The sequence below is a fragment of the Physcomitrium patens genome, chromosome 25 (genome assembly GCF_059467195.1).
Source record: "Physcomitrium patens ecotype Gransden chromosome 25, ASM5946719v1, whole genome shotgun sequence".
Lineage (NCBI taxonomy): Eukaryota > Viridiplantae > Streptophyta > Bryopsida > Funariales > Funariaceae > Physcomitrium > Physcomitrium patens.
Window position 1 is genome coordinate 7781466 of NC_143434.1, and position 20024 is coordinate 7801489.

The 20024-nt window shown below is 29.3% G+C and overlaps 1 protein-coding gene across 2 annotated transcripts; it reads right to left on the reverse strand.

The window, feature by feature from the left end:
* Positions 1–15068: 15068 nt before the first annotated feature.
* LOC112277104 (small ribosomal subunit protein eS4x) lies at positions 15069–17067 on the reverse strand. 2 transcript variants are annotated; one of them, XM_024509067.3, is made up of 6 exons: positions 16999–17067; positions 16701–16778; positions 16208–16388; positions 15920–16017; positions 15675–15757; positions 15069–15518 (listed from the first exon to the last, which is right to left on the reverse strand). In XM_024509067.3, exons 1-6 carry the CDS (start codon positions 16999–17001, stop codon positions 15170–15172), a joined length of 792 nt encoding a protein of 263 aa, XP_024364835.1. In that variant the 5' UTR covers positions 17002–17067; the 3' UTR covers positions 15069–15169. The 2 variants fall into 2 exon arrangements, with proteins under 2 accessions (XP_024364835.1, XP_024364836.1); XM_024509068.3 differs by having other exon boundaries at positions 16885–17067.
* Between the last annotated feature and the right edge of the window lie 2957 nt (positions 17068–20024).

The following is a 20024-nucleotide window of genomic DNA, read 5'->3' on the forward strand; positions in this document are numbered from 1 at the left end:
ACCAAAAATTAACATAGTTGCTTATTGACTAATTTTTCTTTCATATTTGTTCTAAATTTTTTACATGAGTACATTAGAATTGATGTAGGTTTATAATTTTTTTATTTCAAAGCTTTGCAACAATAATAAGATATATCTTCTTTGTTGCAACTATAAATTGTGATCTGAATATTTGATTTCACTTTTAAGGTATAATTTTGCATTAATATGTTTTGTCATTTCAAAGGTATTCAATAAATGCTTAATGATGTAATTTACTTTATTTTTATTATTTCTAATTATCAAAAAATTATATATATAAAAAAATCTATAATATATATTTTATAATCAAATAACATAAGTTAAAATTGAATACCAAAACGTCACTATATTCTTATATCATTAAAACAAAACGTAGATGTTCACTTAAAGATGGTATTATATTAAAACTAGAATAGCTATTTCTAAAGACAAGAAGACTAGAGATTCTTAAAATAAGACTAAGGTGTCACTGATATATATCTACTATAGTTTTTATTTAGGTAATATGAATAGGTAGAATTAGGTAAAAGTAAATTAATTTCATAATAAAGACAAGAATAAAGCCTTCTTCATTCTTGTCTACTCTTTTCTTGCTTTTAGTCTAGATTCAAGAGTTTCTAGTTTCCTTGTCTTTTGGCAATAGTTATTCTAGTTTCTTTTTAATTTATATACTTCTTTATTTCTATTTTTTTACTTTTCTTTTGATACAAATTTCTCAAGTATATGCATCTTCTTTGAGTTCATGTCCTTGGCATTAGGACAAATAAGGCATTGACAAGATTAAAGAAGGCTTTATTCTTGCATCTATAAATACTATCTAATTATGAGTTATGTGACAATGTTCTATAGGACCTTTAATTTATATCCAACATATAAGATAAGTTTCTTATATGTCCACCATATAGCCAACTTAATCCACAAATCATCAATATAAGCAATATATGGCAAATTTGTTGGCCAAATTTTCAATCTAACAATTATCTATAATTTCTATAAAGTCAAATTTGTATCTATAAAGCTTCTATAAAGCTTTTAAGAAGTTTTATTATAAGATATTACTAAATCTATTCATTTTTTCTTATTTCTATCTAATTTCTTTAATCTAAATAAATATGTATGTCCAAGTTATTACTCCTTTCTCTTCTTTCTTTTTAAAAATAAGCTCTATAATAAGTGGTGATTATATATTGAAAAAGTCTAAAGTACACAATTTTTTATTTATTATATACTTTGAGCTTTATTCTTTTTAAAGATAGTTAATAGATCTTCTTAGATATTAATTGTGTCTCATACTAGAACTAAAAGATCAACTTATTATTTGATTATTGTTGAAGCTTTTGTAACTTCTTTCTAATAATACACTTAAAACACCATTAAGAGTAGTTTTTACCTCCAATAATATCACCAAAAAATGGAAGTTTTTTTGAAGGTCGTGTCGTGTTGTAACACGACCATTTGGTGAAAGATAATAATATGGATCTTATTATAGAAGAGCCAATTTAAAAAAAAAGTAGAATAATAGAAAAACTAAAAAGGAAATATATTGGCTCTAAAAGATTGGCATCAAGGTTGGAGAAAGAGGCCGACCAATACTCAAGCATGTTTTTGAGGTTATCGTCTGTTTCTTAATTCCGATCCTTTTCAAATTTTTTGTGCTTGTTTTCAACTTAGTTTTCAAGAAGTGTGCAACATTTGAGTTAAGATCAATGGCTCATTCATTAGTTATTGAGGTTTAAATCTGTTATGGGAATTACTAGGATTTGGTTAGGGTTTGATTTAAGGTTTAGGATTTGGTTAGGATTTAATTTAGGATTTAGGATTAGGATTAAGGTTTGATTAGGATTTGATTTAGGATTAGGATTTAGAATTTCGTTTAGGATTTAGGATTAAGATTTGATTACGATTTGATTTAGAGTTAGGGTTGAGGATTTGGTTAAGATTTGGTTTAGGATTTAGGATTTGATTAGGGTTTGATTTAGGATTTAGGGTTTTATTTGAGTTTATTTAGGATATAAGATTTAATTAGTTTTTGGCCTAAAGTTTGAATGAAATAAGATTTCAACTAGGATTAAATTAAGATTGAATTGAGATATATTTGAGATATGTTTGTAATCATTCTAATATTTCTTTAAGATTTCTTATTGTTTCTTTAGAATTCTTTTGAAGTTTCTCTGAATTTGATTAAAACTTGTTTAGTATTGTTAGTGTTCTATTAGAATTAGGATTTTGTTGTTGCAATTTCGATTCTATCTTCCACAACCAGGTGCGTGGAGCATTTTCAAGCAAGACTTCACGTATTATGACATTGTGATACCAAAAATGTTATATTTTACCATATATTTAAAAAAAAATACTATTCTTAAAGATCTTTATTTCTTTTATATTGTCTTTATACTTGTAACAATTTTAATACCTCATTAAGTAACTTTGTAAATAATAGTTTTTAAATTGAATCTATTGGTATTATAGACATATATATTTATTTTAATAATTATCTATATAATTAAGTAGAAGTAGATAAAAATAGATTAATTTCATAATATCTTCTAGAGAAGCTTTTTAAAAGTTCTATATATGTTGCTTTGACTTTATAAGTATTTATTATTAACTAATAAATTAAAAACTTTGTCAACAAGTTAGTCATGTGACACACATTGTTGTATTATGAATTGACTACTATATGAAAAAAATACACATATATATTTAATATAAAATTTATTATACAATGTAATGAAAGTTATATTATTAGATTTTAATTGGTTACAAAATATGATTAAATTTCTACTTTAAAGTAGTTAGTTTAAAAAGGCTATTATTAAAGTTTATTTTTATATTAATAATATTTTTATATATTTAAATTTACTATTATTAGATATTGGTGATTCTTAAAATCTTATTTTTTTATTTTATTTGATTTTTAGGACACATATTATGTAAAATTTATTTTTAAAAAAATTAGAGAAGAAATTTTTGTATAAAAAAGATAGTTAAGCCATCCATATGGATGAACAAAGGTGGATGATGAGAATATCCATTCCTATTGGCCAAAAGTCATACCTAATAAACTTGAAGGAGGTTGCTGGAGGTCATATTAGAGATTATGGTTACTCTTTTGAGAACATTTGAACATTAAAGGTTAATATTGTGAAGCTTAGAATTTTGGATATAATTTTGATGCAAATTTTGTGTGATTTAGAATTTTTGTGAAGAAGATATTGTCAAGGTCATGAATCTCAAAAAAAAAAAAAAAATCTTCAATATATTCTTGTATCACTAAAAGAAAATAGAAAGTCACTCAAAGATGATATAATATTAAACTAGAATGGCTATTGCCAAAAAAAAGAAGATAAAAAAGTCTTGAAAAAAGACTAAAAACTAGAAAGGCATTGACGAGAATGAAGAAGGCTTTACTCTTGCCTCCATATATATTCTTTAACTAGGAGCTACATGGTAATATTCTATAGGACCTCTAACATGTGTTGACTTTATTAGCCACATGTCTTAACATGTAGGACAAATTATCTATATATGTACTACATAGTTAGTTTTTTTCATAAGCTACTATATGAAATTATATTATTCTATAAACTACCTACATGTGATTGACCAAGTTTCTAACCTACAAACACATCAAAAGTCAAAATCGTATCTATAAAGCTTCTTAGAAGCTTTTTTTTAAAGTCTTTATAAAATTAATCTATATTTATCTATTTTTACTTAATTATATAAGTAACTATTGAGAGAAATGTATATATCCGTGATATTATCTTCCCTTCTAGAGATGAGTTCGATGAGGAGTGGTTATTATCTTTCATAGATCTTGCAATTCTTGAACTTCGTTTTGATGGATGTCATTGATGAAAAGCTTTAATTCTCTTAGCTGCATTTGTAAGATTCTTTGTTGGCTCCTATGTGCATTGGCTAATATCAAATCTATACCAATGAATAAGATATTCTAACCTATTTTGGCATCGCCTTGAATCTAAGACTTCTTCTAACTTGAACTCTTGATTATTATCTACTTCTATAGGAAGAAGTGGCATTTGTCTTTTTCTTGAGATATTCACTATCTTATATGGCTCAAAAAAAGACACATGAAAGACATGGTGGATCTTCATAGACTTCGATAGGTATAATTGATAAGCAACAAGATTGATTTATCCACAAATAGAAAAAGATTCTAACCTATGATAGTCTAACTTATCACAAAAATGAGTAGCCTTGATATTGCAACGAAGTAAACATATCTTGTCACCTATGTTGAATTGTGATTGCTCTTTGTGATAGGTATCTATGTTGCTCTTTTGCCATTCTTGAGCTTCTTTTAATTGTATCTTCATTATTAAATGTAGCTCTGACAAGTAATTTGCTAAATCTTCAATTATAAGATTATCAACTTTTGAAAAGTCAAAAGTATCAAGTCGTGGATGATAACCATAATTAGTAAAAAAAGATATTTATTGAATAGAAGAATGTACCATATTATTGTATGTAAATTGTGCCAATGGAAAAAGAATTATCCAATCATCTTGATGATAATTGATGGTACACCTCAAATACTACTCCAAAACTTGATTCATCCATTTGGTTTATCTATTAATTTCAAGATAAAAAATTGAAAAGAGCTTTATATCCAACTTTAAAATCTTTAATAGGATTTTCTAAAATCTTGATACAAATTGAGTCTCCTTACCTGATATAATATCCTTTGACAATCTATAATAGTGATAGATATTATCAATAAAAAGCTTAACTATTTCTTTACTTGAAATAGATTTTATACATAGTACAAAATGTATTATTTTAGTGAACTAATCTATGATTATAAATATAGAATCATATGAACTTGAATTTAAAAGATCTATAATAAAATCCATAGAAATAAAAGACTATGATTGTTCAAGTATAGGCAATGATTGGAGAAGTCCATAAGGTCAATGAAAACGAGTTTTTGATTTTGAACAAATATCACATGACGAAAAAAAGTCTTTTACTACCTTTCACATTTCCGGCCACCAAAAATCTCTAGATATAAGCTTTAAAGTCTTATTGTATCTAAAATATCCTGCTACTGGAAAGTCATGATGTGCTTGAAGAATATATAAATATGTTTCTCTTTTTGAAACATATAGGCATCTTTCAAAGTAAAATAGATTGTTCTTGAACTCAAACTTTGAAACATCATGAGACTTAGAAGAAAGATTCTTGATATCATGAATAAGAGGACCAGAGGACATACTTGGTTGAATTTTTTTGATAAAAGTTGAATCAATAGTCCATGTTGATTTCATCGTTTGAAGATGAAAATGCTTTGGCTTCAAGAAGTTTGTTCTTTATTGAACAAAAGATACATCTACTTCTTTTGGTACAAGATAAGAGCGTCTACAAAGAGCATCTAATAAACCTTATATTTTTCAGGTCAATATGTGATTTTGAAATTAAATCTTCATAATGACATGCGTCAACGAGCTTGGCAAAAATTTAAAAGACGTGTTGGCATGAATACTTGAGGTTCTTATGATATGTATATACAATGATTGGATTCACAATTACAAGAAGTTCTTTGCTGTGGATCTCATAGTTAATCTTGACTACTAAAATTTTTTTAGAATAGAAAGCTATTAGATAGAATTTACCATCTATTCCGATTTGTAACAATGCTATATCCAAGAGAAAGTTTGATGCATCTATTTCCATAAAGAATGCTTTAAAAAAGTCAACACAATACAAAATTGGTGCAGAAGTAAATTCTTTCTTTAAAAGAATAAACGATACTTCAACTTCTTTATTCCACTGAAGTTTGTCTTTATAAATCAAGCATATAACTAAAGCTACAAACTTTAAAATAGTTCTTGATAAAGATTTGGTAATATTTAGCAAAGCTCAAAAAGTATTGTACATCTCTTATTGTTCTTGGAATCTTCCAATCTATGATAGTTTGGACCTACTTTAGATCTATTATAAGGCCTTCATTAGAAATTATGTATTCCAAAAATTCAACTTGAGTAGTATGGAATACACACTTTTTCATCTTTTCATATAATCCTACATCTCTTATTTTTTTATAATACATGATGAATATAAATTTTATACTCTTCTATTTTTTTAGAATAGATTAAAATATTTTCTAAATAATAAATGAAAAAAATCATCAAAAAACTCACAAAAGACATCATTTATTAAATGTTGAAAAGCAGTTGGTGCCTTCATGAGTCCAAAAATTATGATATTATATTTAAATATCCATACTTAGTTTGAAAAGTAGTCTTCTATTCAACTCTTTTTTTTATGCACACCAGATTATATGCTCCTTGTAGATCTATTTTTGTATAGATCTTTGCTTAATTTAATTGATTAAGAAGTCTTAAAATCAAAGGTAAAAGATACCTATTCTTGATGGTGATCTTATTAAGTCCTCGATAATCCACATACATCCATAGAGATCTATTTTTTTCTTCACAAATAAGAAAGGAGCGCTGATTGGGGTTTTAAAATAGTATATAAAGTTCTTAGCCAAGTTTTCATCAATGTATTCTTTGAGTGCAGCCAACTCATTTTGTGATAGGCTATAGATTGGTCCAAATAGTAGTTGAGTTCTTTCTTGAAGATCAATGGTACAATCATAAGGATGATGCCGCAAAAGAATATATTCATTCTTCTTTTCAAAAACATCCTAGAAATCTTGATATTGGCTAAGAATACTACTTGATATCTTCTTGCCATTAGCAATGGGTATAGCATATGTAGCAAAAGATGGCCCTTTATTTGTAACATACATGAAAGCTTTTACACCTACCAATAAAGATTTGGATGTATTAGACTTACGGATTTTTACTTGCTTAGGAAGATCTTGGGTTAAACTATGGAAGAAATCAAAATTGTAAGAAATCTAATCTATCTGAGGGTTATATCTTTCTAACTACAATAATCCTAAATTAATTAAATTAGGAGATTTAATCACATTAAATATTATTAAACTATTGTAACCACTAGTTGTTACTTCTATAAGAATAGTTTTATGTATTACATTACCAAAAGATAATGAATGCCTATCTATTACTTCTACATGTACAAGTTTGATTTTCTTAAGTAAGGATATATCTTATTTTTTGACAAAGTCTTTATCTATAAAACAAGCTAAGGCTATTAAATCCAAAAAAGCTAAGACTTTGAGATTTTTTGGTGCTAAATAGACTTCTATTGTAAAACAAGGTAAAAGGTCAGAGGAAAGAATAGGACCTTTACTAGATGTTGCACATAATTCTAGTTGTACGGACTCTCTTGTAGTTAGAGCAACTCATTTTTGATACATTGTTTTCTTTGGCAATTGTTCTTCTCATTTTGTGATTTCATTATTTCTTTGAAAAATTTTGAATAATATATTTAGATTCTCCATAATATAAGCATAAGTCCTCTTAATATCATCAACTTTTTTTCTGCTCTAAGAAGGATTTAAAACATATCATATCAATTTGAATTGATTTTGGCTTTGATAAATAAGTTTTTAAGAACTTAGGAACTGTCATCATTATTTGATTTGTTCCTCTCTAGCCTTATCTTTGTGCTTGACTTCTTTCAAATAATCGATTGTTACATGCAATAGCTTGAACAATAAATTATTTCAAAGATTCTATCTTTGGTATTGTTAATAATATGTCCTTGACATTATCCTTCAACCCATATTAAAATTGATTTTAAGGGCTTTGTCATTTTAGTCCATATTATAAGCAAGATTTTGGAATTTAGCAACATATATGGTAGTTGATTGTGTTCCTTGTCGTAAAAATAAAAGATTATTTTTTGCTATTCTTTGTTGGTTACTTTTTCCAAATGTGGCCGTAAACACTTCTAGGAATGAATTCAACTCATAAAAGAGTCACAAATCTTTTTCTATTAAAGGTACAAATCAAGAGAAAATACTTCTTGATAGAATCTGACTCGAATAAATCCATCATGGTATTGGAAAAGATACAATCTTAGATAGAGCTTGACTTGTTGCAAAAATCTTCAAAATCTTGATTTTATTCCATCAAACTTCTCAGACATACTAATCCTTCTGTGTGTCATATTTGTAGAAGCAAAATTTGCTAAATTTAGCTATGACATTGATCTACTTACTTCCTTCAATTGTTCAACTTTTTATTGTAAACTCTAAATTTCTTTCATAGGCATAGGCATAATACTTCCATGATTCATGTTGAAAATATATGAGATTTTTATTCTTAGAATGTTGACAAGCTCATAAAGATCTGTAATAGTTGCAAATCTATTTTTACTTTCCTAAAGAGTGACATCCATAACCTTTCTTTCTATAAACAAATCAAATAAATTTAAAAAGTTAAATTATAGGAGGATAATCTACAACCTCTAATAAAAAAATTTACAAAGAAGGGTACTCTACTTTCTTTAAGAAAAATATCAGTGTTAGAAAATGAGATGTTTTGTTTAAAGATGGATAGTTTGCAACCTTCAAAATACAACAATAGAAGTGGAATAATCCACTCACTTCTTAAACAAGGCCAAAATAATATGTTGAAACTCTTATCAAATTATCAAGGACATAAATCTTGAAGAAAGAAAATCTTCAATACACTCTTGTATCACTAAAAGAAAATAGAAAGTCACTCAAAGATGATATAATATTGAATTAGAATGGCTATTGCCAAAAATAAGAAAATTAGAAAGTCTTGAAATAAGACTAAGGACTAGAAAGGCGTTGAGAAGAGTGAAGAAGGCTTCACTCTTGCCTCTATATATACTCTCTAACTAAGAGCTATATGGAAATATTCTATAGGACCTCCAATATGTGTTGACTTTGTTAGCCACATGTCTTAACATACAAGGCAAATTATCTATATATGTGCCACATGGTTAGCTTGTTTCACAAGCTATTATATAGAGTTGAATTGTTCTATAAGCTATCCACATGTCATTAGCTTGTTGACCAAGTTTCTAACCTACAAATACATCCAAAGTCAAAGCCATATCTAAGAAGCTTTTAGAAAGTTTTTCTAAAAGATTTTATAAAATTAATCTATATTTATTTACTTCTACTTAATCATAAAAGTAATTATTGAGATAAATGTATATATCCATGACAAATATAGGTGCTTAAAGTCAAGGTATTGATTTTGTACCTATTGTCACTCTTTGGAGCATAGTGCATGTAAATAAAAAGTTTTTGAGGATTGGATTATATAGTTAGAAAGTTGGTTTAAAAACCTACATTTTATATATAAAAAAAAGTATTTAGAATTTATTTAGAAGAGCATTAATTTCTTGAAGATAGTGTTTTTAAATTTAAGTTTGTTAGTAAATCAATTTCATGAGGGATTTGATTTTAGCCATATTTGAAGTATTGGAATAAATCTTTACCTGAAATTTTTCAAATATATATACATTATTATGTTTTAGAGCTATATATCAAATTTATTAGTATTTTAAATTTAGATTTTTTGAGATATGAAGAAAATAGTACTTGAGTGCTTATAAATTGGGATTTAGAGCATCTGTTAGGATTTCTAAGATACTAAATGATTTATAATAAATCACTTATTAAAGCTTGATTAATATGTTAAAGATAAACTTTTTATAGTTAAATATCTAATATATTTTTAGATAGAAAATCATACTATATAAAAATATATTAATAGCTTAAAGAACAAACTAATTATATGGTGGATATATAGATAACTTACCTTGCAAATTAAATCATGTATCTAGCAAAGTCAACATGTGTTGGAGGTCCTATAGAATATCACCATATATCCCCTAATTAGAAAGAATATATGGAAGCAAGAGTGAAGTCTTCTTCACTCTTATTAATGTCTTTTTAATCTTTAGTCTTATTTCAAGACTTTCTAATCTTTTTGTCTTTGGTAATAGCCATTTTAATTCAATATATTACCATCTTTGAGTAATTTTTTAGTATTTTTTTAGTAACATAAGACTATATTGAGATTTTTTTTCTTTAAGATTCATGTATTTGATAATTGGTTTTTGATCTTTTATCTCTTAAGTATCACAAGTACAAAAAGATCACAAATAAAGATAGAAGATAGAACACAATTTCACTGAACCTTGTATTTTTTTGTAGCCAAAATTACTTGTCTCTCACTATAAACATCTATTATCTTAGTTTTAATAGATTTTTATAAAAAAATATTATCTTTGCTACATTTATAAGATTCTTAGCTTCTATATATATTTATTAATATCATATCTATACCAATGTATACGATATTTCAATCTATTTTTGTACTATCTTAAGTCTTCAATTTCTTCAACTTGAAATTCTTTATTATTATGTACTTCTACATGGAGCGATGGCATTTGTCTTCTTTTTGGTATATCCACTATCTTATATGGCTCAAAAAGATATACATAGAATATATAATGGATCTTCATAGACTTAGGTAGATGTAATTAATAAGCAACTGAATTGATTTGTTTACAAATAAAAAATTATCTAAGTCTAAGGTAATATAACTTATCACAAGAACAAATAATCTTGATACTATGACAAAGTAATCATACCTTATCACCAACATAGAATGAAGGTTATTCTTTGAAGTAAGTATTTTTATTGATTTTTTTTATTATTCTTGAGCTTTATTATATTGTTCCTTCATTGTTACATGTAGCTCTAAGAAGCATTTTATGAAATCTTCTACTATAGAATTATCTATTTTTAAAAAATTAAAAATATCAAATTATAAATGATAATCATAATTAACATAGAAAGGTATTTGTTGAATAATAAATATATTATATTATTATAAGCAAACTATATTAAAAAAATTATCCAATCATTTTAACTATAGTAAAATAATTGTTCAATCATTTTAATACTAATTAATAGCACATTTCAAATACTAATCTAAAACTTAATTCATAAATTTTTTTTTTCCATTAGTTTGAAGATAGAAAGTCAAAGATAGTTTTATATCGGCCTTCAATATCTTAAAATAATTTCTCTAAAATCTTGATATAAATTGAATCCTTCTATCTAAAAAAATATTCTTTGGTGATCCATGATAGTAATAAATATTATAAAAATAATAATAATTATTCTTTTATATGTGATAGTTTTTGTACATAATACAAAATATGCCATTTTTTTAATACAATCTACTATCACAAATACAAAGCCATTTGAGCTTAAAATCTATAATAAATCCATAGAAACAAAAGATTATAGTTATTTTAATATAAATAATAGATAAAAAATCAATAAGATTGATAGAAACAAATTTACGATCTTGAACAAATATTACATGGTTGTACAAATTTTTTAATTGGCTTTTTCATTTAAAGCCATATGAATCCTATCAATATATCTTAATTGGTGGATTGATCAAAAACATAGATTTAAGTTATTTTACTATAAATATATTGATGTTAAAAAGTCTTTTTGACTATTTAATTATTTATTAGAATTTAGAATTATTTATAAGTTACAAATATATACTATCTAATTAAAAGCTACATGATATCATTTCAATATATACTATCTAACTAAAAGCTACATGATATCATTTTATAGGACCTTCAACATGTATCGAACTTGCAAGACAAGTGTCTTACATATATATCATATGGAAAATTTGTTAGCCTAATTTTCAATCTATCAATTACCTACAAACATGTATAAAGTCAAATCCACATTTGTAAAGCTTCTAAAAATATTTCTACATGTTTCCAAATTTACTTACTTTTACTTACTTCTATCTAACTTTGTACTATAGATAAATATGTATGTTTGCAATAATATTCATGTTCAATTTTTCTTCAATTTAATTTTTGGATTAAATAATTACATTCTACTTTGAATCTTGCAATGTTATGTCTTAACTCAATGATTCTTCATCAATTTTAATAATCATTGCATAGTAGTTTTTAAATTGAATTTTTATTTTTTTTTATTTTTGGCTCATTTAGGTTTTTGATATGAGATTTTTAAAAGTACATGTTTTAGACTAAACAAACAAACTATATCTTTATACATAATTTTTTTATGATAATCAAATAATCTAAAGATTTTTCTACTATAGTCATATTCTATCAACAAACATGTAATTGTCTTTTTTTTTTAATTTATTTCTTTTTTTTAAAAAAATATATAGAAAAAAAATAGCCAAAGATTTTTAATAAACTTACATCTAGTTTTTTGCTACTATTTATTTTTTAGGTGACTATCTAAAATTTTTTATAGTTGGACTTTGATTAATAAAGAAATTGGAAATATTAAAAGTCTCACTCTACAAGTATCTTTATAGTTTTCATTCAAAAATGGTATTTTTTATTTATTCTAATATTCTTTAATTTTTAATTTTAGATATTTTGTTTTATTCTAATGTAAGTACTTAAATTTCTTATCTTTGAATTCTATGAATGTCAAAATAGGTCTTGATTTCTCTTAACATAAATTATTCTTTTCAATGTAATATGAATTTTCTTATTTTTTATCTAATTTCTTATTTCATGATTTCTTTCAAATGTTTAAATTTCTCAAATGTCTTAGATTTTAATTGAATGAAAGATATGTAAGATTTTTTAAAATAATCATTAATAAATACAAAAATATATTTTAATCCTTACAATGATGGTGTAGATAAAGATCTAACTAAATTGACATATAATAATTTTAGATGTAATATAGATAATTTAGATGATGTATAAGTAGTACTTTTTAAAAATCTTTCTTTGTATTGCTTCTTAATTAAACAATCCTTACAAATATCTTTCAAAAATTCTAATCTCGGTTATCTTTATATTTTATCTTTTTTTGACAACTGACAAAGACTAATATCATTTAAATATCTAAAACATTGGTACTACAATTTTATTGATTCTTTACTTTCATTTGAATTTAGAAACGGATTCAAATTAAGAATCATATACAATCCATTGCTTGGATTACATTTATCAATGATTAAAGTTTTTTTTTTCAACATCATTGTTTAAGATCCAATAATTCTTATCACAAAATTTAATTATATATCTTAAATTAATGAAACAACTAAACAAATTAAGCTTCTATTTTAGGATTGGAACATAGAAGGTTTTTAAAAGGTTCATTCCACCATGTAAACATGTGTATAGGGTGGTAGTACCAATATCTACTATTTTATGAACTTTTCTTCTTGTTATATGAATCTTTCGTCTTGTAGTTGTTGTTGAAATAACTTATAAATTTTAGTGAAAGCAACTTCAATATTTTCTTTTATTATTACTCATTAAAATCTCAATCTTCTCTCTTCCTTCAATTATATTGACTTTTGAATTAATATAAAATGAAAATTTGATATTGTGCATGTCTTTATGTTATACAAGCTGATTTTTAAATTATTAGCAGCAATAACAAACTATGTGATTATAGTCTTTGCATTTCTAGCATCAAAATGGAATAGAAGGAGTAGGTCATTGGTATTGTAATGCATTTGGTTGTGCTTATCTAGTGAAACTCTCTTGACTTCTATACAACCTCTTTTTAAAATTATTAGGTCATCTTTTGTAAGCTTTTCTTCTTCTTCTTCTTCCTTGTGTTTGGAGTGAATTAAATTCAGTAAATAGAGCTTCTTCATCTCTAAATTGTTTGTTTTATAGTTCTATTTGGTATGCCTTTGTGAAGAGATTAGATAATACTAATGAAAAATTTGGCAAAATGTTTGATGCAAAAATTGATTGTACCATACCTTCGAAGCTTCAAGAGAGTCCATTGAGTATAAGCTAAGCTAAAGTATTATCAAATATTAGTTGTCCAAGAACAATCAATCTTTTCTTAATATCTCAAGCATTTCTCGAGTATTCTTCTACTAATCCTCCCTCTCTTAGTCTCATGATATATAATTTGATAGATAGCAATAAAAATTAGGATACATTACTTGACTAAAATTTGTTTTGCAATACTACTCAAGCATTGGTTGGATCATCATGCTCAATTACTATATCCTCAACATTGTTATTTATTGACAAAATTTGTATCTTCAAATGTTTTTTTTTTTTAGTTGATAAAAGTATACTTGATGTACTATATTCTTCCAATTGAATTAAAAAGGCTATAAGTAGGGTCTTGGTTTCAACTATTTCTCACATATTCTTGTACCTAAGCAAGACCTTCACATTTAATCTCCATGTATTGTATTTTGCTCCTCCTTCCAACTTGTTCCCTTCTCCTGAAAACACATTCTAACTTTCAGTAACCATGTTAAGTTCTTACAAGTCTGAAGTAATTGGCTAGAGATAGTTTTTACTCCTTTATCAACAATTATCTTACATTGTGAGTACTACTCACCAAGTACACTCAGGATCTCTTAATCTTCCAAGAGCATGGCACACCAAGTGTTCTCTCAAAAGGATTCGGTAGGCTTTGAACTCACTAGCTCCACACTCTGGTCCAGCTCACCTGAGTAGGGCTACATGGCCGAAGAACACAAACGACTCTCAGCAGGCCGGTTCATTGCATCCGGAATCCTAAGCCTAAGAAACTCGTAGCATCAGAAGTGTTGTAGCTGGTCATAACCTATTTGGAGCCAAATATGGCTCGTAACATTACGACGATTACAAATTTAACCGTCTGCCTTCAACGACCATCCGTCCGTACAATTATGTCTAGATATGTCAGTACTGTACAAAGACTTGTGAGACCATGGGACCATCATGGAGACGACGATGTAGTAGCGGCTGAAACCATCGTCGTAAACTTCGCTTTGACTTGGTGACTCAGTTACTTTTCTATTAAAAATAGGCCTAAATTGAGTTTGTCGTAGATGTCACATTCCTTCATATCCACTCATAATCTCAATTAAAAGTTACAGTATCCGAAGAAATTGGTGTTATGTCATTCTTTTTCATAGAACCACAGACCATTTTCAAGGAAATTATTTTAAATTAAACGAAGTGTGCAAAAACAATTCAACACTTAGAATCTTGGGCCCACTTCAAGTCGTGAATGAAAAGAATGCTTGAATTTCCTTATGTGTATATCTGCATCCTTATTTGCAGGTACACCTACGGCGACAGTGCAAGCATAATGAACAATTGAATTATAAATAAAAAGCATAAATTTTTTACTTCTTCCAAGGCATAAAGAAAGCGACCTACACAAGCAATTACCAAAATTGCAAGAAAAGCCAACTGATACAATCTAAGCAGCTTGCTTTTCGGTAGCCTTGCGCTTCTTGGCCTCCTCCACAATGCTGAGCTTGATACCCTTTCCACGGGGAAGAGTGATCCAAGGCTTTGTGCCCTGTCCAATGGTGAACACATTACCCATCCGTGTGGCAAACTGGTTTCCTATGGCATCTGTCACATGAATGATGTCGAAACTACCTTTGTGCTTCTCACGATGATGGATGACACCAATACGCCCTCTGTTTCGCCCACCGGTAACCATCACAATATTACCAATGTCGAACTTAATGAACTCAACAACCTTTCCTGTCTCAAGGTTGATCTTCACTGTGTCGTTAGCCTTGATGAGAGGGTCTGGGTACCTGCCATAGAATACATGTGTTATATTAGCATAACTGACTACACAATGCAAGTCAACGGTAAACACAGTACTAACACAAGACGATAATATTTAATGTTAAAACGACGAAAACAATTTGCAAAATATCGTATACGCTCTCGCAATAATGAAACAATACCTGATGGTGCGACCATCGAAGGTGGTGACATGGGGAACACCCTTGTCTCCGAACTGAGCAGCCCTCACTTTGCAAAGCTTGTACTGCGCTCAAATTAATCGATGGAACGTAAGATGAGAACTCAGATCCCAGCCCTACTACATGAATAGAATAAAAATGAAGCAGAAGAAATGGACTGCAAACACTCAAAACCATAGAATTGGAATGCCGAAACCAGTTCGAAGTTATTAAAACACAAATATTACCTTGGCTTCTTCAGCACTGATGTGGTGAAGGGTAAAACGACCCTTATTATCATACAACAGACGGAAATTCTCGTTGGTCTTGGCAATAGAGATGACATCTGTATTGAGAGCATGAAACGGGTTATCCAGTGCTACGAGACTACGCTTCAAATCGTGTATGAGTAAAAGACGATCAGTCTGCATGACCCAAGTTTATCCCCATACATAAATTCATAAAAACAAACATTCATGATTCCAAAAAGCATATATCTAAAAAGAAACTTTCAATAAGACTGCAAAAAAACTTACCCATGAAACCTGCAGGGTAGCATTTGTCAGTGCGGACCTTGCCATCAATAGAGATGAGGCGCTGCATGACAATGGCTACTACTTCTCGGTAGGTCAATGCATACTTCAGCCTGTTCCTCAACATAACCACCAATGGCAGACATTCCCGCTCCTTGTGGGGTCCAGGAGAGGGCTTGGGGGCCTAAAGTAAAATCAATATCATTAGTGCCTTCTCAACCACGAGAAGTTTGACAAGGCAGTGCTAATTGAAATTAGATTGATTCTGAAAACAGGGATGACCCAAAAAAATCGTATTTTCACAACGGATTACGTATGACTGATCTACAAGTTCAGCTAATTGCAAAAATAATGTAGCTTGCTCCCCACGTAAATCAGTTGCTATTTGAACACCAGAAGGTAGGTGGGCGATTCATTCCACAGAATGCCACCTATAAAAGGATTTTAAAAAATGAGGATGCAGAGATAGGTGGGAAGTCAAGGGCTAGGAACTCACGAAGGCACCACCCAACTTGTCAAGCATCCAATGCTTGGGCGCATTGAGCCTCTTCAGATGCTTCTTCAAACCACGAGCCTAAAACGCACAAGAGAAACAGAACTCAGAACACGACTCAAACTTCCTCATCATCAACCAACTTCAAAACCCTAAACCACCCCCATTTTAAGCTTGCAGGCCTCACCATGGCTCACGAGGTGAAGAAATGGAGGAAAAACCAGTACGCACAAGGAGCTAGAAAATAGGGTTAGAAGAATTAAATCAACGCTTTCAGAGGCTGAAGGAGGGCCAAGAGTACCATGGCGATCGGAGAGGCTGGCACAGCACAGCAACGGCACGGCAGAGCAATCAAGGCCTTGCACCAACAAGACTGAAAGAGAAACCCCTAATGCAATTCGTCTCCCCCTATAGCCCCACAACTGCAAAATTCATTCATCACTAGCAAACTATCGTTCTTAATTTTTAATTTCATTCTCATCTGTTCGTTGGATTTCCATGCAGAAAATCCACTGCCGCGTTTAACCTTTTCCCTTAACATTTAGCACTTCAGAATGGCTTCATCTCAAAATCAGACTGCCGTATAAATGTTGTATCATTCCCTTGCAATTGGTGAGTATCTCTCATGGATAATTTTTAACTAGAACCGCACCAAAACAATCAGATCGCATAGAAAATTTCAAATTCCAATCTCACGAAAGCGAATTATCTTCCAGGAAATCCTTGTTGGTTTGTCTTTTGTGACAGTGGATTGTGGCAGTCGCAATCAACCCTGCTGCGGCAGCCTCGGTGCGTAGCATGAAACAATTTTACCGACCCGCTGATCCTTCTCCAAGCAGCGCACATTTGGCTACCTCAACCTTCTAGTTGTGTACGCGGGATGCTTGCAACGAAGCGTCCACCGCGGTCAACAGTAAAACACAGGGTCTCACAAAATGACGTGATCAATCGTGATTCCAAAACGGCTTGTGAAGGTTAGTCAGAGGCGGACTTGGATCATTCTTCTTGTGAAGCAATGAACATCCCTAGCGCAGTTGCTGACATCACCACATCTAAAAGTAACCTCTGCCTACGGCCACCAAACGCAAGAATGCACATCACAATCTGACAACTACTTCTCTCTTGAGCCCCATTTTTCCTGAAAAATTCAAAGGAATCGTCTAGCAACCTCACACAAGTCTCAAACGAAGGGTGCGGTTGGTTGGATACACGTAACAGGACATGCAAGTTTTGGCTTAGACTCCTCGCAGCTGATAATCTGCAACAAGTTTTCTTTGAATTCCAATGATGGTTTCGAGGAAATCACATATACCATGATGCACCGCGAGAATTTCGGCAGTTGTGACGATTAGGCTCAGCTGTCGACACCTTTTAAAACGTTGTAAAAAAACCTTAATGCTTATTCTTATGCAATTATAGTTATAAATAGATAGTAGAGCAGATAGTAAGAGCGTGTATCTATTGGTATATCTTAACACATTAAAGCCTAGTAAAATGTCTGTCAAATTTGGAACTCGAAATTAGATGCGGTTGAGAAAATATAACCTAATATCGAGGCCTTTGTAATGATTTTTACTTATACAATCTAAAATTAGTAATTGTATTAATCATCATAAAAATTTCACTTCAACTTCCAACAACATACATTTCTAATAACAATCGTATTAAAAATAAATTTTAATAAAATTTTAAACCTCAATATTTCTGTGTAACTAATTATAACCCTATCTTGCTGCATGTCTCAAAGATGCATTAAACTTCATCCAAACGGTAATCTTACCATTAAAATAATTTCTAAAACCCTCCTAAAATAATATAGATATATAAAATATAAAAACTAAGTGGTTCAAAAATGATTTGCATTTTTATTTTTTATTTTTTCCTACAGATGTATGTTGTCTCCATTCATGCCCCGGAAAAGAAAAAACAGGACCACGTTTAGGGTTTCAAGTTCATAAATCTTTATAACCGCAATGACGCTTCTGGGTAGACACAAGCACGACGTTGGCCCTACAACAAGGTTTAGTGCAAGTTGCCATAGAATAAAAAAGAAAACCATGTGGGTACAAACAGAAGAAGGAAGTTGTATGCCATAGACTGCCACGGGAAGGAAGAGAACAAGAAATCCCTTCCCTTGAACAGTTGCTAGGCTTCAAAATTGCTCTGGGGAGCCACATGATGAACTGTGAGATTTGGAAAGCATGATTGAGCCTTTTCTTCACATCGCACTTAAGCCCCGGCAAAACGATTCACCTGCACTGCACCATACTCACAGACGGCTAGACACAGTTAGGAAGGCACGAGGGTGTCGAGAGTCGGCAACTCAACAACAAATGCGAAAGGATTTACTCACTACTGCAATGTCCTCACATCCTTAACAATCCACGCAGCTTGACATATCTTGCTTCATAGGTGCATTAACGGGTTGGGAAGGGTCCGAATGCAAACAAAAGTAGATTTACCACCCAAACAGGGTAAGAAGGATAAAGATAGAACATTTTAGCAGAACGCCGTAAGCCGGACAACGAACGAAATACAATGACCAGGTTCAGATTCAAGGCAAAAACAAAATTCCGACACAATCAACAAGAAATCACACATTAACCTCATGTTGCGGCCGTTTGGAACACACCTTCAGAATCCGGTTCGACCAGAATGCTAAAAGCACGGTACACAAGCTCAGAAGTCACACTGTTGAACGATGCCAAACATCGACAAACAATGCGAGTCATCCGCGACGTAAAGTCTGGGAATCAGAGATGTTTAGGTTTAGGGTTAGTAAGTCCAAACGTTTGTGCCTCGTGTGTAATATATAATATAATAATATATATTATATTATATATTATATATATATATATATATATCGTATTGTAATATATAATGTATATATAATCGTATATATCGGATATATATGTATGTATTATATAATGTGTATATAATGTATATAATCGTATATATATATATATGTATTATATAATGTATAATTTAATGCATCTTTGAGACATGCAGCAAGATAGGGTTATAATTAGTTACACAGAAATATTGAGGTTTAAAATTTTATTAAAATGTATATAATGTATTATACATATATATATATATATATATATATATATATGTATGATAATATCCGATATATACCGTATATATATTATAATACAATATATATATCCATATATATGTATACGATATATATACGTATTATAATATTTAATATATATATATTATAATACATATATATTTATAGTACTATATATATACATATATATTTATAGTACTATATATATATATATATATATAATGTATACAATCTTATGTTATAAAGAATAA

Excerpts from the sequence above, each read along its gene's own strand:
- LOC112277104 (XM_024509067.3), bottom strand. Across the intron at positions 16,389-16,700 it reads ACAAGTTGGGTGGTGCCTTC|GCCCCCAAGCCCTCTCCTGG; the intron begins GTGAGTTCCTAG and ends ATTTTACTTTAG. Across the intron at positions 16,018-16,207 it reads CTACCCTGCAGGTTTCATGG|ATGTCATCTCTATTGCCAAG; the intron begins GTAAGTTTTTTT and ends CTCTCAATACAG.